The sequence below is a fragment of the Nyctereutes procyonoides genome, unplaced genomic scaffold (genome assembly GCF_905146905.1).
Source record: "Nyctereutes procyonoides isolate TBG_1078 unplaced genomic scaffold, NYPRO_anot_genome, whole genome shotgun sequence".
In the NCBI taxonomy this organism is placed as follows: domain Eukaryota; kingdom Metazoa; phylum Chordata; class Mammalia; order Carnivora; family Canidae; genus Nyctereutes; species Nyctereutes procyonoides.
Window position 1 is genome coordinate 12,119,861 of NW_026575048.1, and position 16,958 is coordinate 12,136,818.

At 39.9% G+C, this 16,958-nt stretch overlaps 1 protein-coding gene across 5 annotated transcripts in view; it reads right to left on the reverse strand.

Annotated features, from left to right (window-relative positions):
- CYRIA (CYFIP related Rac1 interactor A) overlaps positions 1–16,958 on the reverse strand; it is a 100,057-nt gene that overhangs the window by 18,231 nt on the left and 64,868 nt on the right. For 4 of the 5 annotated variants that reach the window (XM_055327512.1, XM_055327513.1, XM_055327516.1 and 1 more), the window contains exon 5: positions 7,978–8,057. In XM_055327512.1, the coding sequence (XP_055183487.1) occupies positions 7,978–8,047 (70 nt within the window). In that variant the 5' untranslated portion in view covers positions 8,048–8,057. Of the gene's footprint in view, positions 1–7,977; positions 8,058–16,958 lie in introns of those variants that run through there. The other variant, XM_055327517.1, reaches the window with a different exon arrangement.

Consider the following 16,958-nt stretch of genomic DNA (forward strand, 5'->3'; position numbering starts at 1 on the left):
TGTTTGTTTGTCTCATTTGTAAAGTGACCAGAACACATCTTTTATTTCCCCCCTTCCTCTCCCAAGATCACCTAGCCTCCTCTGAACAACCTTAGCAGAGGTGAGGGTACCAAAGAAGGGAGGAATGAAAGACAAGCTCAGCAGTGGCAGGAGGTAGCCTGTGTCATCCACATCATCCCAGGTGAGTGGCTAATCTGACTCTTGGCCTTGTTTCAAAAAGTAGGAGACTATAGTCCTAACAAGTTAAAATATCCAGGGCCTTTCTCAGAGTATAATGAATGGTTTGGAGGCTTTAGAATTTCCTTCCTGGGTAGCTGCCACCCCTGCCCCATAATCACTGTTCTTGGTATTTCTATCGCTCTCATAAAGGTGGGTTTGTCTTATAAGAAAATCATTTCTCAGTGACTATCTGCCAAGAAACATTTCTTCAACCCAGACTTAGAACCTGTACTTTCTTTTCTGGCTAGCCCATCACTTGCTCTCCATTCTCTTGTAGGTGTCTGTACTACCTGTACTATTGTCTGTTCAACGTGCTTACATCTCTCCCCAGTACAATTATATACTTCTTGAAGAAGAGGACATGTTCCCTTGATGACCCTATATTTATGTGCTCTATGTCATCCCTCCATGCCTCTCTGCCCCCTAAGATCCCATCCTCATTCCTGTTGTTCCTGCCTGATGCTACAATGCAGGAGATGCGCTGCATATGATTACTGAATTAGCATCAGTACAAAAAAAAAAATCAAAGTTTCTAAGCTTATACTTCATGCCCTGCTCCATGCTGGACCGTGCATATGTAATGATCAAAGCATAAGATGCCAACCAAGTCCTCTCTGCAGGGAAGTTCTTCATGTGGAAGTGAAATGATACCAAAGACACTTAGTTATATAAGAAGGAATGAGGACACCAGAACCAGCAAATATGTCAGTAAATATAAAAGATCTACTTAAATTACACATACATACATTGAGAGTTTAAAGGAAAAGACTATCACATATTGCAATGGGGAGTTTCTAGCAGATGTAGAAGCATAACATAAAAGAGCACAAGAGTGAAAGGATAGTGATGGGAAGTGTATTGGGACAAGATTCTTCATGAAATGAAGAATACATGTTGAAGATCGATTATAATAAGTTGAAGATGCACACTGTAATCTCTACAATAAGCATAAAGAGGCAGCACTAAAAAGCCAACAGAAAAGATCAAAGAGAATACCAAAATTATTCTACTTATCAAAAGGCATGAAGACATTAAGAGAGAAACAAAGAGCAAATACAACAAATAGAATTCAACATCAAGATAGGCTCAGATACAAACATTAATTAAATGTAAATGGGCTAACGACTCCAATTAGAAGGCAGATATTATCAGCTTGGATGGAAAAGCTAGGGCCAACTACATGTTGTTGACAAGAAATGCACTGCAAAGATAAAGGCACAGACAGGGTGGGGAAACCTATGGCATACAAACAATAAGCAGAAAAAAGCTGTTATGGTCAAAATATAAAATGCTCAATGAGATACTTAAAAGCTCTGCAAGACCTCTAAAAACTATATGACGTTGCTGAGTGAAATCAAAGAATATCTAAACAAATGGAAAGATATACCATACACATAGGTAAGAAAAATCAATATTGTTTAGATGTCAATTCTCCACAAATTGATCTTTGGATTTTATATTATAATCAATATCCCTGTAAGGCTATTTTATAGCAATTGAAAGCTGATTATAAAAATTTATTAAGAAAACTAAAGGAGTTGGAGGAGTCAAAACAATCTTAAAAACCAACAAGGGCAGCCCCTGTGGCATGGTGCAGCAGTTTAGCGTCTCCTGCAGCCTGGGGTGTGATCCTGGAGACTCGGGATTGAGTCCCATGTCAGGCTCCCTGCATGGAGCCTGCTTCTCCCTCTGCCTGTGTCTCTGCCTCTCTCTCTCTCTCTATGTCTCTATGAATAAATAAATAAAATCTTAAAACAACAACAACAAAAACCAAACAAACAACAAATTTGAAGGACTTGCTTGTCTTGACTTTACGACTTATTATTTGTTATAGTTTGGTATTAACTGGTGAAAAGGATCAATAAATCAATGGGGGAGAGGAGAAAATCCAAACATAGGACAGTTAACTGATTTCTGATAATGGCATTCAAGCAATCTACCTGTTGTGGAACAAGTCGATAACACATGAATACAATGAACTCAACACCTTGCTCATAAAACAAACAAAAATTAGTTCATGGTTGGTCACTGGTTTAATGTAAAGCTTAAATTTCTAGAACTTCCAGAAGGAAACAGCAGAATGTCTTTAGGACCTTGGGGTGGGCCATGATTTCTTAAAGAGGAGACAGGATGCACTTGGCACAAAAGAAAAATAATGATAAATTGCACTTCATCAAAATGTAAAACTTCTGTTCATGCAAAAACCAGAAAACAGACAAGGCACTGAATGAGTGAAGACATTTGCAAGCTATTATCTCACAAATGACGGGTATCCAGAACATAGTAAGGAACTCCTAAAACGTAGTGATATAAAGAAAAACAACCTCATTAAAAATGGGTAAAAGACTTGAGTGAACAATACATTCTAAAAAAGCTAAGCAAATATTCAATAAGCACAGGAAAAAGTGCCCAACATTATCAGTTATCATGGAAACGCAAATGGAAGCCACAATGAGAAAACATCTCACAGTCACTAGAGTAGCTAAAAGGAAAAGAAGATGGACTATATTAAATTTTGGAGATGACATGGAACACCTGAGGACTCTAGATTGCTGGTAGAAAAGGAAAACAGTGCATCCCATTTGGTAAACTAGTTGGCAGTTTCTTGAAAAGCTGCATATAACTGACCTAAACAGTTTACTCGTCATTATTTTTCCAAGAGAAATGATGCACGCAAAGATTGTATAAGAACGTTCACAAAAAAAAAAAAAAAAAAAAAAAAAAAAAGAACGTTCACAGCAGGGGGATCCCTGGGTGGCTCAGCGGTTTAGCACCTGCCTTCGGCTCAGGGGGTGATCCTGGAGACCCGGGATCGAGTCCCACATCAGGCTCCCTGCATGGAGCCTGCTTCTTCCTCTGCCAGTGTCTCTGCCTCTCTCAGTGTGTGTCTCTCATGAATAAATAAATAAAATCTTAAAAAACAAAAAACAAAAAACGTTCACAGCATGTTTACTCATAGTGGCCAAAAACTGTCTTGGAGACTACTCCAAAGTAGATGTGCAAAGGACTGAGAAAGTGGGTCACTCTACAAAGTTCTGGTTTACAGCTAACTCTATATTGCCTGCATGGCAAGGGAAAGATAGGGAAACAAGAACCAAAAGGAGTCTTCAGTGACCTATTCTTGGGACCTCAGCTCTGGATCTGGGAACTTGAAAGGTTGCTCAGTCAGCTCCCCTGTCGCAAACCCTCGGGTGGGTTCATGCTTCATTAGCTAAATGTGGTTCCCAAACTGGCTGATCTTCAGAACCACCTGGGAAATGTGGGCAAAAGGAGATTCCTGGAACCAGGCCACTGAATCAGAATTTTGGGAGAGACTCGGACAACTATGTAAAGATTATATCCACCAGATGTTTCTAATGATCATTTCGGTGTGGGAATCACTGCAACTATTTCGCTGGAGGGCTAATGCCTACTGCCCACTTTGGTTGCCATAACGAGTGAATTCAATTGAACAATTATCAGCAGACCTTCAGGCATGCATCTTCTTATACACTGTCCCCAGAACCATCACTTAGGCAAGATTAGGTTGCATTTTATTCCCCCTCTGCTTCCTAGCCTTCAAAGAGGAAATGGAAATACGACAAGGAGGTAGAGACAGAAAAAAAAAAAAAAAAAAAAGTAGTGGGATAAAAAAAAAAGCAACAACAATAAAAAAGATGTTAAGTGGTTGAGGAGAAATGTGAGCAGAGAGTGTAGAACTCACTGCAAAGGTCAGACAAGAATTTAAATTAAATCTACACAACTGGAAAACCTTAGGACAGATGTGTCTAATTTTACCTTATATTTTGACCCAGCTTAATTATATCTATTTGACCCAGTTCAATTATATTCCATTGCTGACTTCAAAAAGAATATTCAACACTCAAAGCAGAGGTGCCAAATTCATTTAAGCTGTGGCTACATGCTGTTTGGCCTTCCTTCCTCCCTCTGCTGCTTTCTTCTTAACTCTTTGCAGTCCACCCTTTATTACACAAAGCGATACATCTTGAATCAGTCCTTCCGGGGCTACAGTCGTTGGGCAGCTCGTGGCTGTAGGTCCCTTCCTGTAGGTCCCTTCCTAAGCCTTACTTATCCTGAGCGTTCTGCAGCCCCCAAATCCACTTATAGTCCCTCTTTCTTTACTATCTGTGTGCCCTGACTACCTCAATCTAGACTGTTCTATTCCATCCCTTCATGTGGCCAGCATCTGTTACTAAGGGTAGTTTGGTGATCAGTGCTGCATGCTCAACACAGGCCTAAGTGCTGGGCTGCAAACCCGAGTGGCGCCCAGACCCTGCCATCAGGAGGCTGGGTTTAGTGTGACATTCTCCTTCCTTATTGTCCAATGTAGTTAGTCTCTGTTCCCAATTCCCTGACTCATCAGCCTCCTGTTAAGCATGAGCATACCTGAAGTTCCCACAGGCCAAGCTCTTGTCTGCTCTTGGGTTTTCCCTCAGGGAGTTCAGCTATTTTTGAAGTCGAGCCCCAGTTAAGGACCACTAGCCCTGAGCTTCTGCGACTGCTGTGGTCTAAGCCAAGCCAGCCTTCCGTTTCAGCAAACACGTGCTGCTTGGTCTAAATTGGGCCTCTTGCTGGTCTTCAAACACGCCCTTCCTAGTCCTAGCCCTATTTCCACTGTTGGAAAACTCCTCTCCCTAAGTGCCGATAGGACAATCACCCATTCTTTAAGCCCATTCCAAAGGCCCTCTTTTGCTAGATGACTCTCCAATTCCTCTTTCATTTCCTGAAACTAGATGTATGCTCTTTCTTCCTCTTTATGCCCAGGCCACGGTGTGGTCATAAGCCTCTCACATTTTGTCGTGAAAATGTGCCTAGGGGCACCTGAGTGGCTCAGTCGGTTAAGTGTCTGCCTTCAGCTCAGGTCAGGATCCCGGAATCCTGGGATGGAGCCCTGCATCAGGCTTCCTGCTCAGCAGGGAGTCTGCTTCTCCCTCTCCCTCTGCCTCTTCCCCAGATTGTGTGCTCACTCACTTTCTCTCTCTCAAATCAATCAATCCATCTTTAAAAAGAAAAAAGTGTCTATATTACCCTGCACCCCAGCCTGAGACTCCAGTGACTGTCCTTTTGAGCCGTCTCCCCGATGTTGCCTGGCTTACATGGATGTTCATAACCATATTCTACATACTACTGTGCTGAGCTAAAATCCACAGATTCAGAAAAATCATGACCACAGCTACCTTTGCTACCCTTCTGGTCCATCACCATGCTTTTTGAGAACCACCTTTAGGAAATAGGATTTTCAGCATCAAAAAAAAAAAAAAAATTTTTTTCCATGACATGTCTTAGTTTGTAGATAACTAAGATGTCCCTCTCTAGTTGGGAATAAGATGATGGTTGTCGCACTTCTAAGAGGCTGCTTGTGATGAGCTCTGGAGGAGGAAAGCCAGATAACTGGGTTCCATCTCAGGTCCTTTACTCATTCCCTATGTGACATCAGCTCAGCTAGTTATCATTTCAGAATCTCAGTGAAGTAACGTTAACCTTCTATAGAATTGATGGGGAAATGAACAGTATATATATTTTTGTAAATTTATAGTTTTATATTTTCCTTATGTATGATTGCTCTAGTCTTAATGTGCTACAAGGCAGGAGAATCCAGCCCGCAAGGAACATTGTTGAAGATATTATAGTAGATCTACAAATGGGGTTTTTGGTACCATAAACTATCATCAAATTTTAAGATATTTAGATGTTCTTTTTAGCCACTGTGATCTTTAAAAAAAAAAAAAATTAAGAAACTATCCAAAGAACAAGACTGAGCAGATTACAGTGCTGGGTCAGAGGAGAGAGGAAGAGCGATCTGTCTGCCACAGCAATGGGCCAGGGACCCTCAAAACCTCAGAACTCTGGTACTCCAGGAACACCCGTTGAAAACCACTGCTTTAAATCCCTGCAGATTATAATTTTCTCACTTGGAAGGCTTTTAAAATTAGACTTCACTTGGGCTGCCTGGGGGGAAGGGGGATGTTCAGAGGTTTAGTGCCACCTTCAGTCCAGGGCCAGATCCTGGAGACCCGGGATCGAGTCCCACATCAGGCTCCCTGCAAGGAGCCTGCTTCTCCCTCCCTCCCTCCCTCCCTCCCTCTCTCTCTCTCTCTCTCTCTCTCTGTCTCTCATGAATAAATAAATAAATAAAATCTTTAAAAAAAATAGACCACAAAGAATTCAATACTATTCTTTGTAAAAGCATGGAAAGCCAAGAATACAGGAATAGCTACACAGACAAATGGGGCCACTGAACACGGTAGGCATTTATGAGCAGGATATGCAGGTGCATGTGGAATTTAGAGTTTCACAAAAAGTGCAGGCATTTAACTCCCCTAGGTGTTTATATGCCTCCTCAAGTTTTGAGTGAATGGGGAAATTTACTTTCACTACTGTTTTAGACTTTGTACATGCTGGATGCAACAGTATAAAATGCATGTGACAAGAAGCGGAAGGAATCAACTAAACATGCAAGTAGGAAGGTAACTGGGAATGAGATAATAGGTCATTAATCTTGTAAAATTCTTTAAAGTTATTCTTAAATCTCCACTTTAACAACAACAACAAAGATACGTATATTGGAGTTGCGAAAGTTACACCAGCAAAAAACCCCATTCCTTTTGATGTCTCAAATTACTCTGGTATTGATCCTACCTATGCCACTTAACCAAGCCCAGCCAAACCAACCCAACCCCATGTAACCAAATCTATCCAAACAGCAGCAGCAGCAGCAAAATGAGTTAAATCAGAAGTGAAATATCCTTCATTGAATATAATCTAGATTCAATATTTTTTTAGAACACATGAGGTTTGGGGTCACTTTTCCTTTTCATGCAGCTTAGACTTACCAAAGATTCTAAAAAGACATATCTAGGGAACAGTCACCTTTTGCTTTACAGTATCTTGAAAGGGTCTTCTAGCATTTACCTAGAAAATCTCTGTTAGCAAGTTTAATCTATAAGGAAATTCTAACTTATTTTTTTAATATACATAACTATTTGAAAAATTAAAGTTTAATGCAGATTAAAGTTTGCAACAAAGGGTGAATACTGGGGAAAAGGACATTTAATGGGCTTGCTACTGTGGAACTGTAATTTAGAAAAAGGGGAACACAAGGAAACATGAGCTTAGTTGATAAAACATGAATGTGTCACTCATCTGGAAATATATTCAATCAGAAAATAAACAAGATAAGAAAAAAACCCTCTATATTTATTCAGTCATAATTCACAAGCCATTTTACTTTAGAAAAAAATTAAATTTTGATAAAAGAAACAACTGTCAGATAAAAGAGGTATACCTCAAAAGTCTGGGGTAGTTTTACATAATCAAATAACATAAATAACAGATAGAGATGACTCAAAAATAATCTATAAGCCTATTTTCTAGTTTTGGTAATTTTTTCATGTCTAGTGATATTTGTTTTATATTAATATAGGTAAAATACTACATGTGCTATTTTTCCCTAAAATATGATATAGTGTTTCATAAAAATTATTAAGAAAAATACATGATGATGATTGATGCTAACTGATGAAAGCTGATTGGTTCTAAAACCAAAGAAAACCATGGATGCATTAAAAATATTTTCTATTAGATTTTTTTTAAATAATGGGAAAAGAAAGTAATGAAATAATCTTTGAAGACTCAGAAATTCGTAGTGACATTTGGATTTAAGTATCATATAAAATCTTTATGTTATAACTTTTCCATCAACAAGATATAAAGAAAGTAAAAAGTTCCCATCAATATCTTTTAATTTTTGGAACTTACTTTCAAAATCCAGGAAAAAATGTGGATAGTTTTCAATTTCCCTGGTAAGGACTTTGAGCAGGTTTCCCATCCCAGCAAACCTAGGAGAGGCAACACAAAACCAAATACCATTAGCAGGATGAAAAAGACTTTTTTTTTTTTTTTAAGAAAACAGGCTTCTTAAAGGGTTGGACCTATATAGCTAACTTGCATAAATCACATCAGACCCCCCCAATAGTTGCATCTGAAGACTAGATATAAAGCATCTCCATACCAGGTGATGACTAATAACTTAGTAACTTCTTCCTGAATCAGGTACAGACAAATATCTCTGAGGTGCTGGCTCTCTCAATGTTAGGGGTATCTGGTATAAACCATATAAAATATGATGGTGAGAAGAATGTCACAAACTGCCTCTGGAGAATACACTTGTGTCTTGTATCTCATTCACTATAATGACAATTAATCAAAGAACACTCTATTCTAAGAATCAAGTATTTTTAGTTAAAGGAGGCAGAGCTTAGGTATATTCTACATTGTTTCCTTTCCCCCTTCACCAATTCCCTGAATCTTTACATTAAATCCTTCAGCATTGCTTTGTTTCCTTTCCCACTCCCGTGGGAACATACCATGTTAATGGACAAGCAAGATGATGAGGACATTATTAAAATACTGTCCAGAAAGGAAAGTTTCTTAAAATTCCTGAGGAAAAGAATTTAGAATACACAGATTTAGCTCCCCAGGCACCCTGTGTGGTCTGTACAGGAGACCAGATTTTCCAGAAATGCAACTTCTTGGCAAGGTAGAGGTCTCATAATTTGACATTTCAGGGGAAACAAGAATGGCTACTTCATGAAGTGCAAACATGAAAAGGTATTTATTTAATCCAAAAAGTTATTTTCAATGAAATTACAGTGTAATTGCATGGGGGAATCAAACGAACAGAGAAATACAGATCTGATACATATTTGCAATCCTAACTTAAAAAAAAAAGAATAGGGAAAACATAATTATATTTAGGTAATCAGCAAAATTTCTACTGCTCTCTGCTCTAGAGATTAAACTATCTTCTTCAGGAGGCCACTGGTCCATTCACTCATTCAGCACATATTCACGGAGCCACACTTTGATTCTGGGTCCTATGCTCATTGGAAGGCATTTCCCTAACACATGACTTAGACACCTCAGTTTGTAAAGGATCAACTCGAAAAATCATTGGGCCAGTAAAAAAAAACTGCAGGGTTGCAGTTTCCTGTGCACAGGGCTTCAGACAGTGTTTATGCTGATACAGGAATTCCTAAAATTACACCACTATAAGAAAGATGTGAGAAGAGGAGAGAGCTTTGTGTGAGACAGTCTGTAGCCAGCAGTTAGCTCCCTTGGATGCAAAAGGTGATATTCTAGTTCTCAATCCTCCCCTGAGAAAACACTCCCACACATCATCCATTGCATAGGTCGATGGTGTGAAGCCAGAAAAGAGGCTGTGGAAGCCTGATTTTGACCCTAGTACTGTGTCCTGTTACCTCTGCTACCCAGAGCAAGCTGCTTTATCTCTCCAAACCTCAGTATTCCCATCCATAAAATGAATTTTTGAAATGTATTTAATCGAATCTTGAAGATTAATGAGATCAAAATATAAAATGCTTAGCACATCACTTATAGGAAGTGCTCAAGAAATGTATGTACTACAACTATGGATAATGATGATGATAATTACCACCGTCATCATTATCATGATTAGAACACCCTTCAAATTTTTATTTAGGATTATCCTATGGAAGATGGATTAATAGGTTGTATGCAGCTCTAGGGAAGAGAGGTGGGGTCACTGAAGGACTAACTCAAGATCTTTATTCAATGTCATGAAAAAAGAAATGTAACCAGTCCAGTTGTCTGAATATTGAGGGATTTGCCTTGTGAAATAGTGAGTTTCCTGTAACCAGTGGTGTCTAAGGAGAAATGTGCTCTATCAACTTGTAAAAATAATATAAAAATGAATTACGTGTTGGGCAGAAGGTCAGACAAGATACTTCTTAGACTTCTGCCCTCTTGAGGTATATGACTGGGCATGCACATACACATGTGTGCACACACATACACACGCCTATGCACACACGCACAGCACACATGCTAGGAAGCAAACACCATGTTTCTCCCAAAAGAATCTTCCCTGTTCTTTCTGTCATTTTTCTCTTCCTCTCGTGCCTTTACGCACATTTATTTTAAAGATATTTTTGAGCAAAGCTCTGGATGAGCTAGATCCTGCCAAATTAAAGCTCAGAACTGGTGTAGTCCACCCCTGCCACTGGGCATCATTCACAAACCCTCCTGGGTCTCTTGGAAGGAATCTGTTTCCAGCTTAATGACCAATTCCAATTCAGACCCGGAGACGCTTCTGGTAGGAAGATGATTCTACTGTTTAGCAGCAGTCCCAACTTTCACATAAAATGCCTTAATGGAAGTTAACTATTCTTGATTTTCCTGGTTTTGCACTATTAATGTGTCGCAAGAGACCTGAATGGATTTAGCTTCCTCCTAAAACTCTGTCTTGTGCGTGATTTTACTGTCAGACTACCTGGGTGGGAAATATGTCAGGCCTTTAAAATTAGTAACAGACTGGAAGGAACAAATGTAGAAGTACAAATATCAGCTGGCTACAGAATTCTTTCTGTTCAAAAGGTCATTTAAGCTGGCTGGTTGATATGGTCAAACATTTTCCAACATGATCCTAATATCAACTGCGGTCAATTAAAGAACACTCAGTACTCTAGATGTTTCATATCCTCAATAGGAACCATCCGGAATGATGACTATAGGACACTATGTAGTATTAGGGGCAAGTCCAGTCCCATGGACTTTGAACCTGCATTTCAATACACACTCTTCCAATAAGTACAGAAGGATTTGATGCTTCCCACTTCTCTTCAAGATCAACAAGAATTCATGGAAGTGTATTCTGGTTTAAGGTCTGCAAAATGAGTTAACATGACACAGACGGTCACTGAGAAGAGATCCTGGGGGTCCACTTGGAGGGGATCCTCATCCATGGGGTTCCACCAGAGCCTCAGCCATAATCCTCATGGCAGTGACTCTGCAGTCTTTGCAAATAGCTCCTCAGTGCATATAAAATACATTTCTATGTAGCATGTCACTAGTGAGCTGGTTTAATTCATTAATGGGAAGGTTATTTTTAATATTTTATCTTGTGCAATAAAAGAACCTACGATACATTATTATACATAATTATAGAATGCAAATACTTATATGGCAAAAGTGGGGAGAGGAGAAAAATTAAAGTAGACTAGGAAGACGAAGGTAGACAGGCAAGCAGTATGTGAATTATAGGTCATCTTGGCCATAAGGACTTCCGTTGAGTTCAGAGGAGTGTTTGATTTGGACCTGAGCTTCTGCTAGCCAGAGCAAAGGAGAAGAAACCATCCCTTCCAAGATTTAGTGTTCCCAAAACAAAAACAAATGGGTTATGCTGAAGAAGCAGAGTTTTGTGTTTTGTTATTTTTTGGTGTTTGCCTTTTGTGTTTGTTTTGTTTTGTTTTTGTTTTGATAGAAAGAAAAAAGGAAAAATTGATCATAACTAAGAAACAGTTGAGAAAAGAGAAATCTCTGGCTAAGGGCAGACAGGGGAAGTCATTCATATCTGAGGAGGAGCCAAGCTTTAGAGCTCCCGTGGGTACAGAAATGGTTTCGCAGCTGAATGGGTGGCAGAGCAGCTTGGAGGCAGTCCAGGGCTGTGCTTAAGAAAGTGGGGACTCTCGTTTCCACGTTGTATTTGGTAACACCACAGCTACAGACCTGCTGCTGGGTCTGTCCCAAGGGATGCCAGCTACTTGCCATTCTCCCTTATGGTGCGGGAACTTAGAAAGACTACAGAAAGCCAGCAGGTGCTCCGCGTCTCCTCGGAGGACCTTAACCCAAGTCACTTAAATGGATGATAAGCATTCTGAAGATGATTCTTGGCAGTGTTCATAAGAAGAAACTGTTTACGTAAGTTCAAGGGATAGGAAAGTTCTCCCTTGTAAGAGGGAGAGGAGAACCAATTTGATGGAGCGAAGTATAGCTAAAAATGTAGATGTTCAAGTACTAAAATACTAGAAACAGAAGTCACAAAGGAGGATGGTAAGAGGGATTGCAGGCATAAAAGGGATCAAATAATATAGAGCATATTTATTCTGAAAAGAGTATGTTGTCTATGGTGTGAGGTGTAGGCTTACTTTAAACACACACACAGACAACTCCTTTGGCATCTTCAGATATCATCCTAAAGTGAAGCCTTCCTGGGACTTGCTATAGCTACAGTGTGCACCTGAGTGTTGTGAGATCTGAATTCATTTCTTCGAGAAGAGACTGGCAGGGGTGCAGCAAGGGAAGAGAACCCAGGGGCAGGTAAGAGGTCTTAGCTGTCAGATAAAAAGAAAGGAAAGGAATATCAGTTGGATAAGTGCTTATTAAGGGGTGAGCCCTGAAAATACACTCTCTGACTCTTTTACTTGAGAGGTCTCTTGCTTTTGGACACCTAGCATTCATTGGAAGGTGGTTCTCTTTCCATCGGTTACCACTCTGGATGGCCTTTTGGTCTTAGGGGTACCAGTCTTCTTCCATGGCTGGATTTTCCCAGGACTACCTCTTCTCTACCAAAGCAAAGGTCCACTGGGTACTTGGCCATGTTGACTTTAGCTTTTGGCTGGACCTGTTTTCCCATGGCATTGTAAGCTAGGATTCACTGATAAAGACTAAGACATGGTCTTGAGAATCGGAAGCACAGTGTAGGTCAAATAACAACATGGCCAACTGATGTTCTCAAAAGATGTATAGAGTAAGTAGTAGATTTTTCACACAGAAAAATTTGAAAGAACTGCTCAAATATAAAGTGCCATCCAATTCTCCCATTATTCTGGTGCAATTCATTTCAGCTGTGAGCCTTGGGTTCCTCATCTTACATAATAACATCTTCTGTGTGATGTTGTTGTAAAAACTATATAAAATGAGTGTGAAAAGATTGTGTATACTGCAAAATGCCATGCAAATATTAGCTACAATTATTCAGCATTACCACTCATTTTATGGTTTAAGAAATTCAGAAAATCGAGGAAATATAATATCTCCTGACTCATATAAGTTCCATTTCTCTTCATCTTTCATGTTTGACCTCGTAAGATCCATGTTTCTTTATGCCAATCACGTTCACTATCATCAGGTCAATACTTAAAGGCATTAATAGTTAGCACTGTAAGATACTTTTCTATGTGCCAAACACTGTATTTTGATATATTTTTCTTATTTTATCTTCCAAATATATCTAGGAGAAGGTCTATTTTCTAGGGATTAGAAAATTTAGGATTACTAAAATTAAATATAGAAGCTGATTGAAAAAGATACAAATCCTTATGTAAAAACCACAAATTTTCAAAAGAACAATATTTATGCAAGTTTGTAATAATTAGAGGCTGAGGTCTTCAGATAACTCTGTATACATTATTAGCTGTTTCCAACACAGAAATTCCAAGCATACACAACTGCTTTTGAAAACCAGAACAACTAGGTCACTCTTTTAGTAAATTCTAGAAAAATCATTGAAAACTTCAAGTTTTAACCAAATGGTTATGTCTACAATTGTGTCCCATTTCAAAAATACAGAATAAAGTCCAAGGAAAACACAAATACCTAATGAAGAGAACCCTTTCTTCCACCAAAGTGCCTCATGAAACATCTCCATTGAAAATGAATGAAATGCCAAAGGACAGAGGGGTAACATATAGATTTGCCAGCAATTAAAGAAGAGGAGGCGAGGATTACTGCCCACTTGATCCTGGGAGGCTTGGTTCCTTCCCGTGTTGGCCTTCCTCAACACTGATTCTCTTGATGACAGTGACCTATCTAAATTAAAAGAAAAAGCAAACTCCTATCCTGACACCAGAGATCTGATAGCAGTTTGGTGGGAAGTTTCTTCCTCCTTCCCTCTTTGTTTTTTTAAAAATAAAAAAAGACACCTGTAACAATTACCCAAGGGAATTACTCAGTTACTTGTTGAACACCCTGATGGCACAGGGCACTGGGTGTAGGGTACTCAATGACAGAAGGCAGGGTCTCAGCACACACGTGATACTCTATTTAGGGAGATAGCAACCTGCTTAAGAATGTGATCTATCAAGGAAGCATACGACAAATTTCTGATCAACAGTACATGCTCAAAAATGTTAACTGAATGTGAAGGTAATAGTATGTATTCGGTATATATTAAGAACCAATCAGGGTGATTATAGCTTACTCTTCTATGACTATACAGGAGAGAGACAAGAACATCCAAATTTTATTGAGCGCCGACTGTGTGCCTGGCACCATGCTTGAGCTTTCACACATTTTGGTTCACGCAAACCTCACAGCAACCCTTGAGCTTGCTATAATTATCTTCATGGTTATTGGAAGAAAAAGAGGTTCAGGTGGATAAAGCATCTTTCTGAGCACTACAGGAGAAAAAAGGATAGAGTCACATTTGACACTGAGAGTCTGGGACCCCAAAATCTATGCTCTTTTCCCTCAAGGAGGAAACCTGAAGCTTCAGACCCCTACGAGATATTTGTCTGGGGACTTTGGGAGTCCATGGGCTGTGGAAATTGCAGGCAGGCTAGCCTATTATTATATGCATGCACTCTCTTTTCTTGGAAAAGGATCCACAGTTTCTGTTCCATTCCAAAGTAGCCTGCTCCACACTAGCACTGCTCAATCCCTTGATAGATAGCGAGGGATGTGAAAACATGGCAGGTGGAGTCTCCCAGAAAAGCTGGCTTAATGATGTGAGCTGTCCCCAGGGCAGGAAGAATCCTATGGATCTGGACTGGCCAGGAGAAGCACTCCACCTGGGGTAGGGGTGGTATTTAGGGACGAGAGGCCAGCCAAAGGCATAAGTTGGGTGACTGGTCAAGTCTTTTAAATACAGAAGTCTTACTTCTCAAGTTTCTTTTACTGCTATGCAACTTTGAAATGGTTTCTTTCACTTTTTTTCCCCCCAAATAGTCTAGAAGGAGGGCGTTTCTCTAGTCACTAAGGGAGTGTTCACAGTGCCTACAGAGATAGCCCGCATGTCCCTGCCAAGGGAGGCTCTCATCTCCCCGGGGCGACAATTTGGGATGTGCACATGGTATTTTCTATGACTACTTTCTTGGCTCTGAGAGCAAAACCACTTCCACGGGAGTTAGCTTTAAGCCTGCTCAGTAGGAAACAAAGATTCTCTTAAAAAATAGTTCTCTGCTAACATTTCCAGTTCCAAAAGAGAGGAGAAAATTAAAGGACACACACACATACACACACACACATTTTAAGTTGGAACTCTGTTTTTGTTTGGAAGCAAAAAAATTGAATAATAGTATTAGTTGTATTCCCAAAGTGTAAAACCAAATAAAAACCAATTTGAGCTTGTTTTTAAAAAATGTGGTCATAGTTTGAGAGGAAATTAATCTGTTTATGATCAGTAAGACATAACAAAGGATTTAGGCCCAGGGTGCAGGCATCATTGTGATTGCTGACCTTTTCCTACATGCACCAGAATTTCAACACCAATTTTCTTGATTAGAGAAGAGGCACTCAGAAGATTTGTTTACTAGTTATGACTATTTGGAAAGAGATTTCCAAAGCCAAAACTACCTTTGTCAATAAAGAACAGAAGGTAAGAACAAAAACAGATAAAACAGTAGCCCTGCAGGGTGGGTTTTCTTGTTGTTTTTAGATTTTATTGATTTATTTGAAAGAGAGAGACAGAGAGAAGGATAGCAAGACAGCATGAGCACAGTGAGGAGCAGAGGGAAAAGCAGGCTCCCCGCTGACCAGGGAGCCAGATGCCAGGGCTCAATACCCTGCCCCTGGGATCATGATGTGAGCTGAAGGCACAGCTTTACCGACTGAGCCACCCAGGCACCCCACCCTGCAGGGGTTTATCTTTTAATATTATTCTTTAATGTCTAAGATGACAAATACCCAGTGCCTCTATCAGAAGGGATGGATTTTATTAGCACTTGGAATGAGCTGATACCTTCCAGCATGTACAATACTTAGTACCCCTGCCCCTGGGTACAAAGATTTTAAGAAATCAAAGACTTTGATTTTTTATCTATAACTCAGTATTTTGGGGAATAAGAAGTCCTGGTTAACCCTAACATTTTTCTGCAAGATAGCACATAAGCCACAGACCAATCATGAAAACAACAATGAAATATATTTATATAATAAAATTCATCTTCATTCAACACGAGCATGTGTCAAATGTAGAAAAGGTGTCATTGGACCCATTTTACAGACCAGAACTCACAGGTCAGGTATAGGAAGACTTTGTCCTTCCCAAAGTCTTCCAGATGGACTCTGGACTTCCTGATCCAGAGTCCCAAAGGTCAACACAATACATTCTACATTAGAACTGGGATCGTCTTTCTAAAGCTCCTATTTTACTTAAAAGCACTGGCTCAAGGACCTAAAATACATTAGGGTCGAAGAAGCGACCAGAATAGAGATGTCCTGCCTCTCAGTCTCATGCTCTGTCCACCACCACAAAAAGTAAATGAGACATCCAATCCTTTCTTTAAGACATAGAAAGCAGAGTGCAGTGCCTTGCAATGCCAGTGGAGGGTTTCTGTACCAAGTTCATAAGGTCTCGCCAGGGTGTGCTCATGGGCCACCTAACAAGGATACCTCCAAGGATGGTTCATACAATTGTGCTCACTTCTTTCTGCCCCTACTTTGCTTATCCTAATTCCAATCCTCAGCTCAGCTCACCTGCATCCAGCAAATAGCCCCCATGCCGATCTTCCTGATTCCAGGCTTGCTACCCTGCCATTCATCTCCATATGACTGGCAGCGCCCTCTCCCTAAGCATGAATCCGACTATGTTACTTCCCTGCTTAATATGCCTCCACTGCTCCCCAGTGCCTGCAGGATATAATGCAGCAAGATTCCAGATACATGCACTGGGCACAGAAAAACCTGGCCCCTTGGCCTCT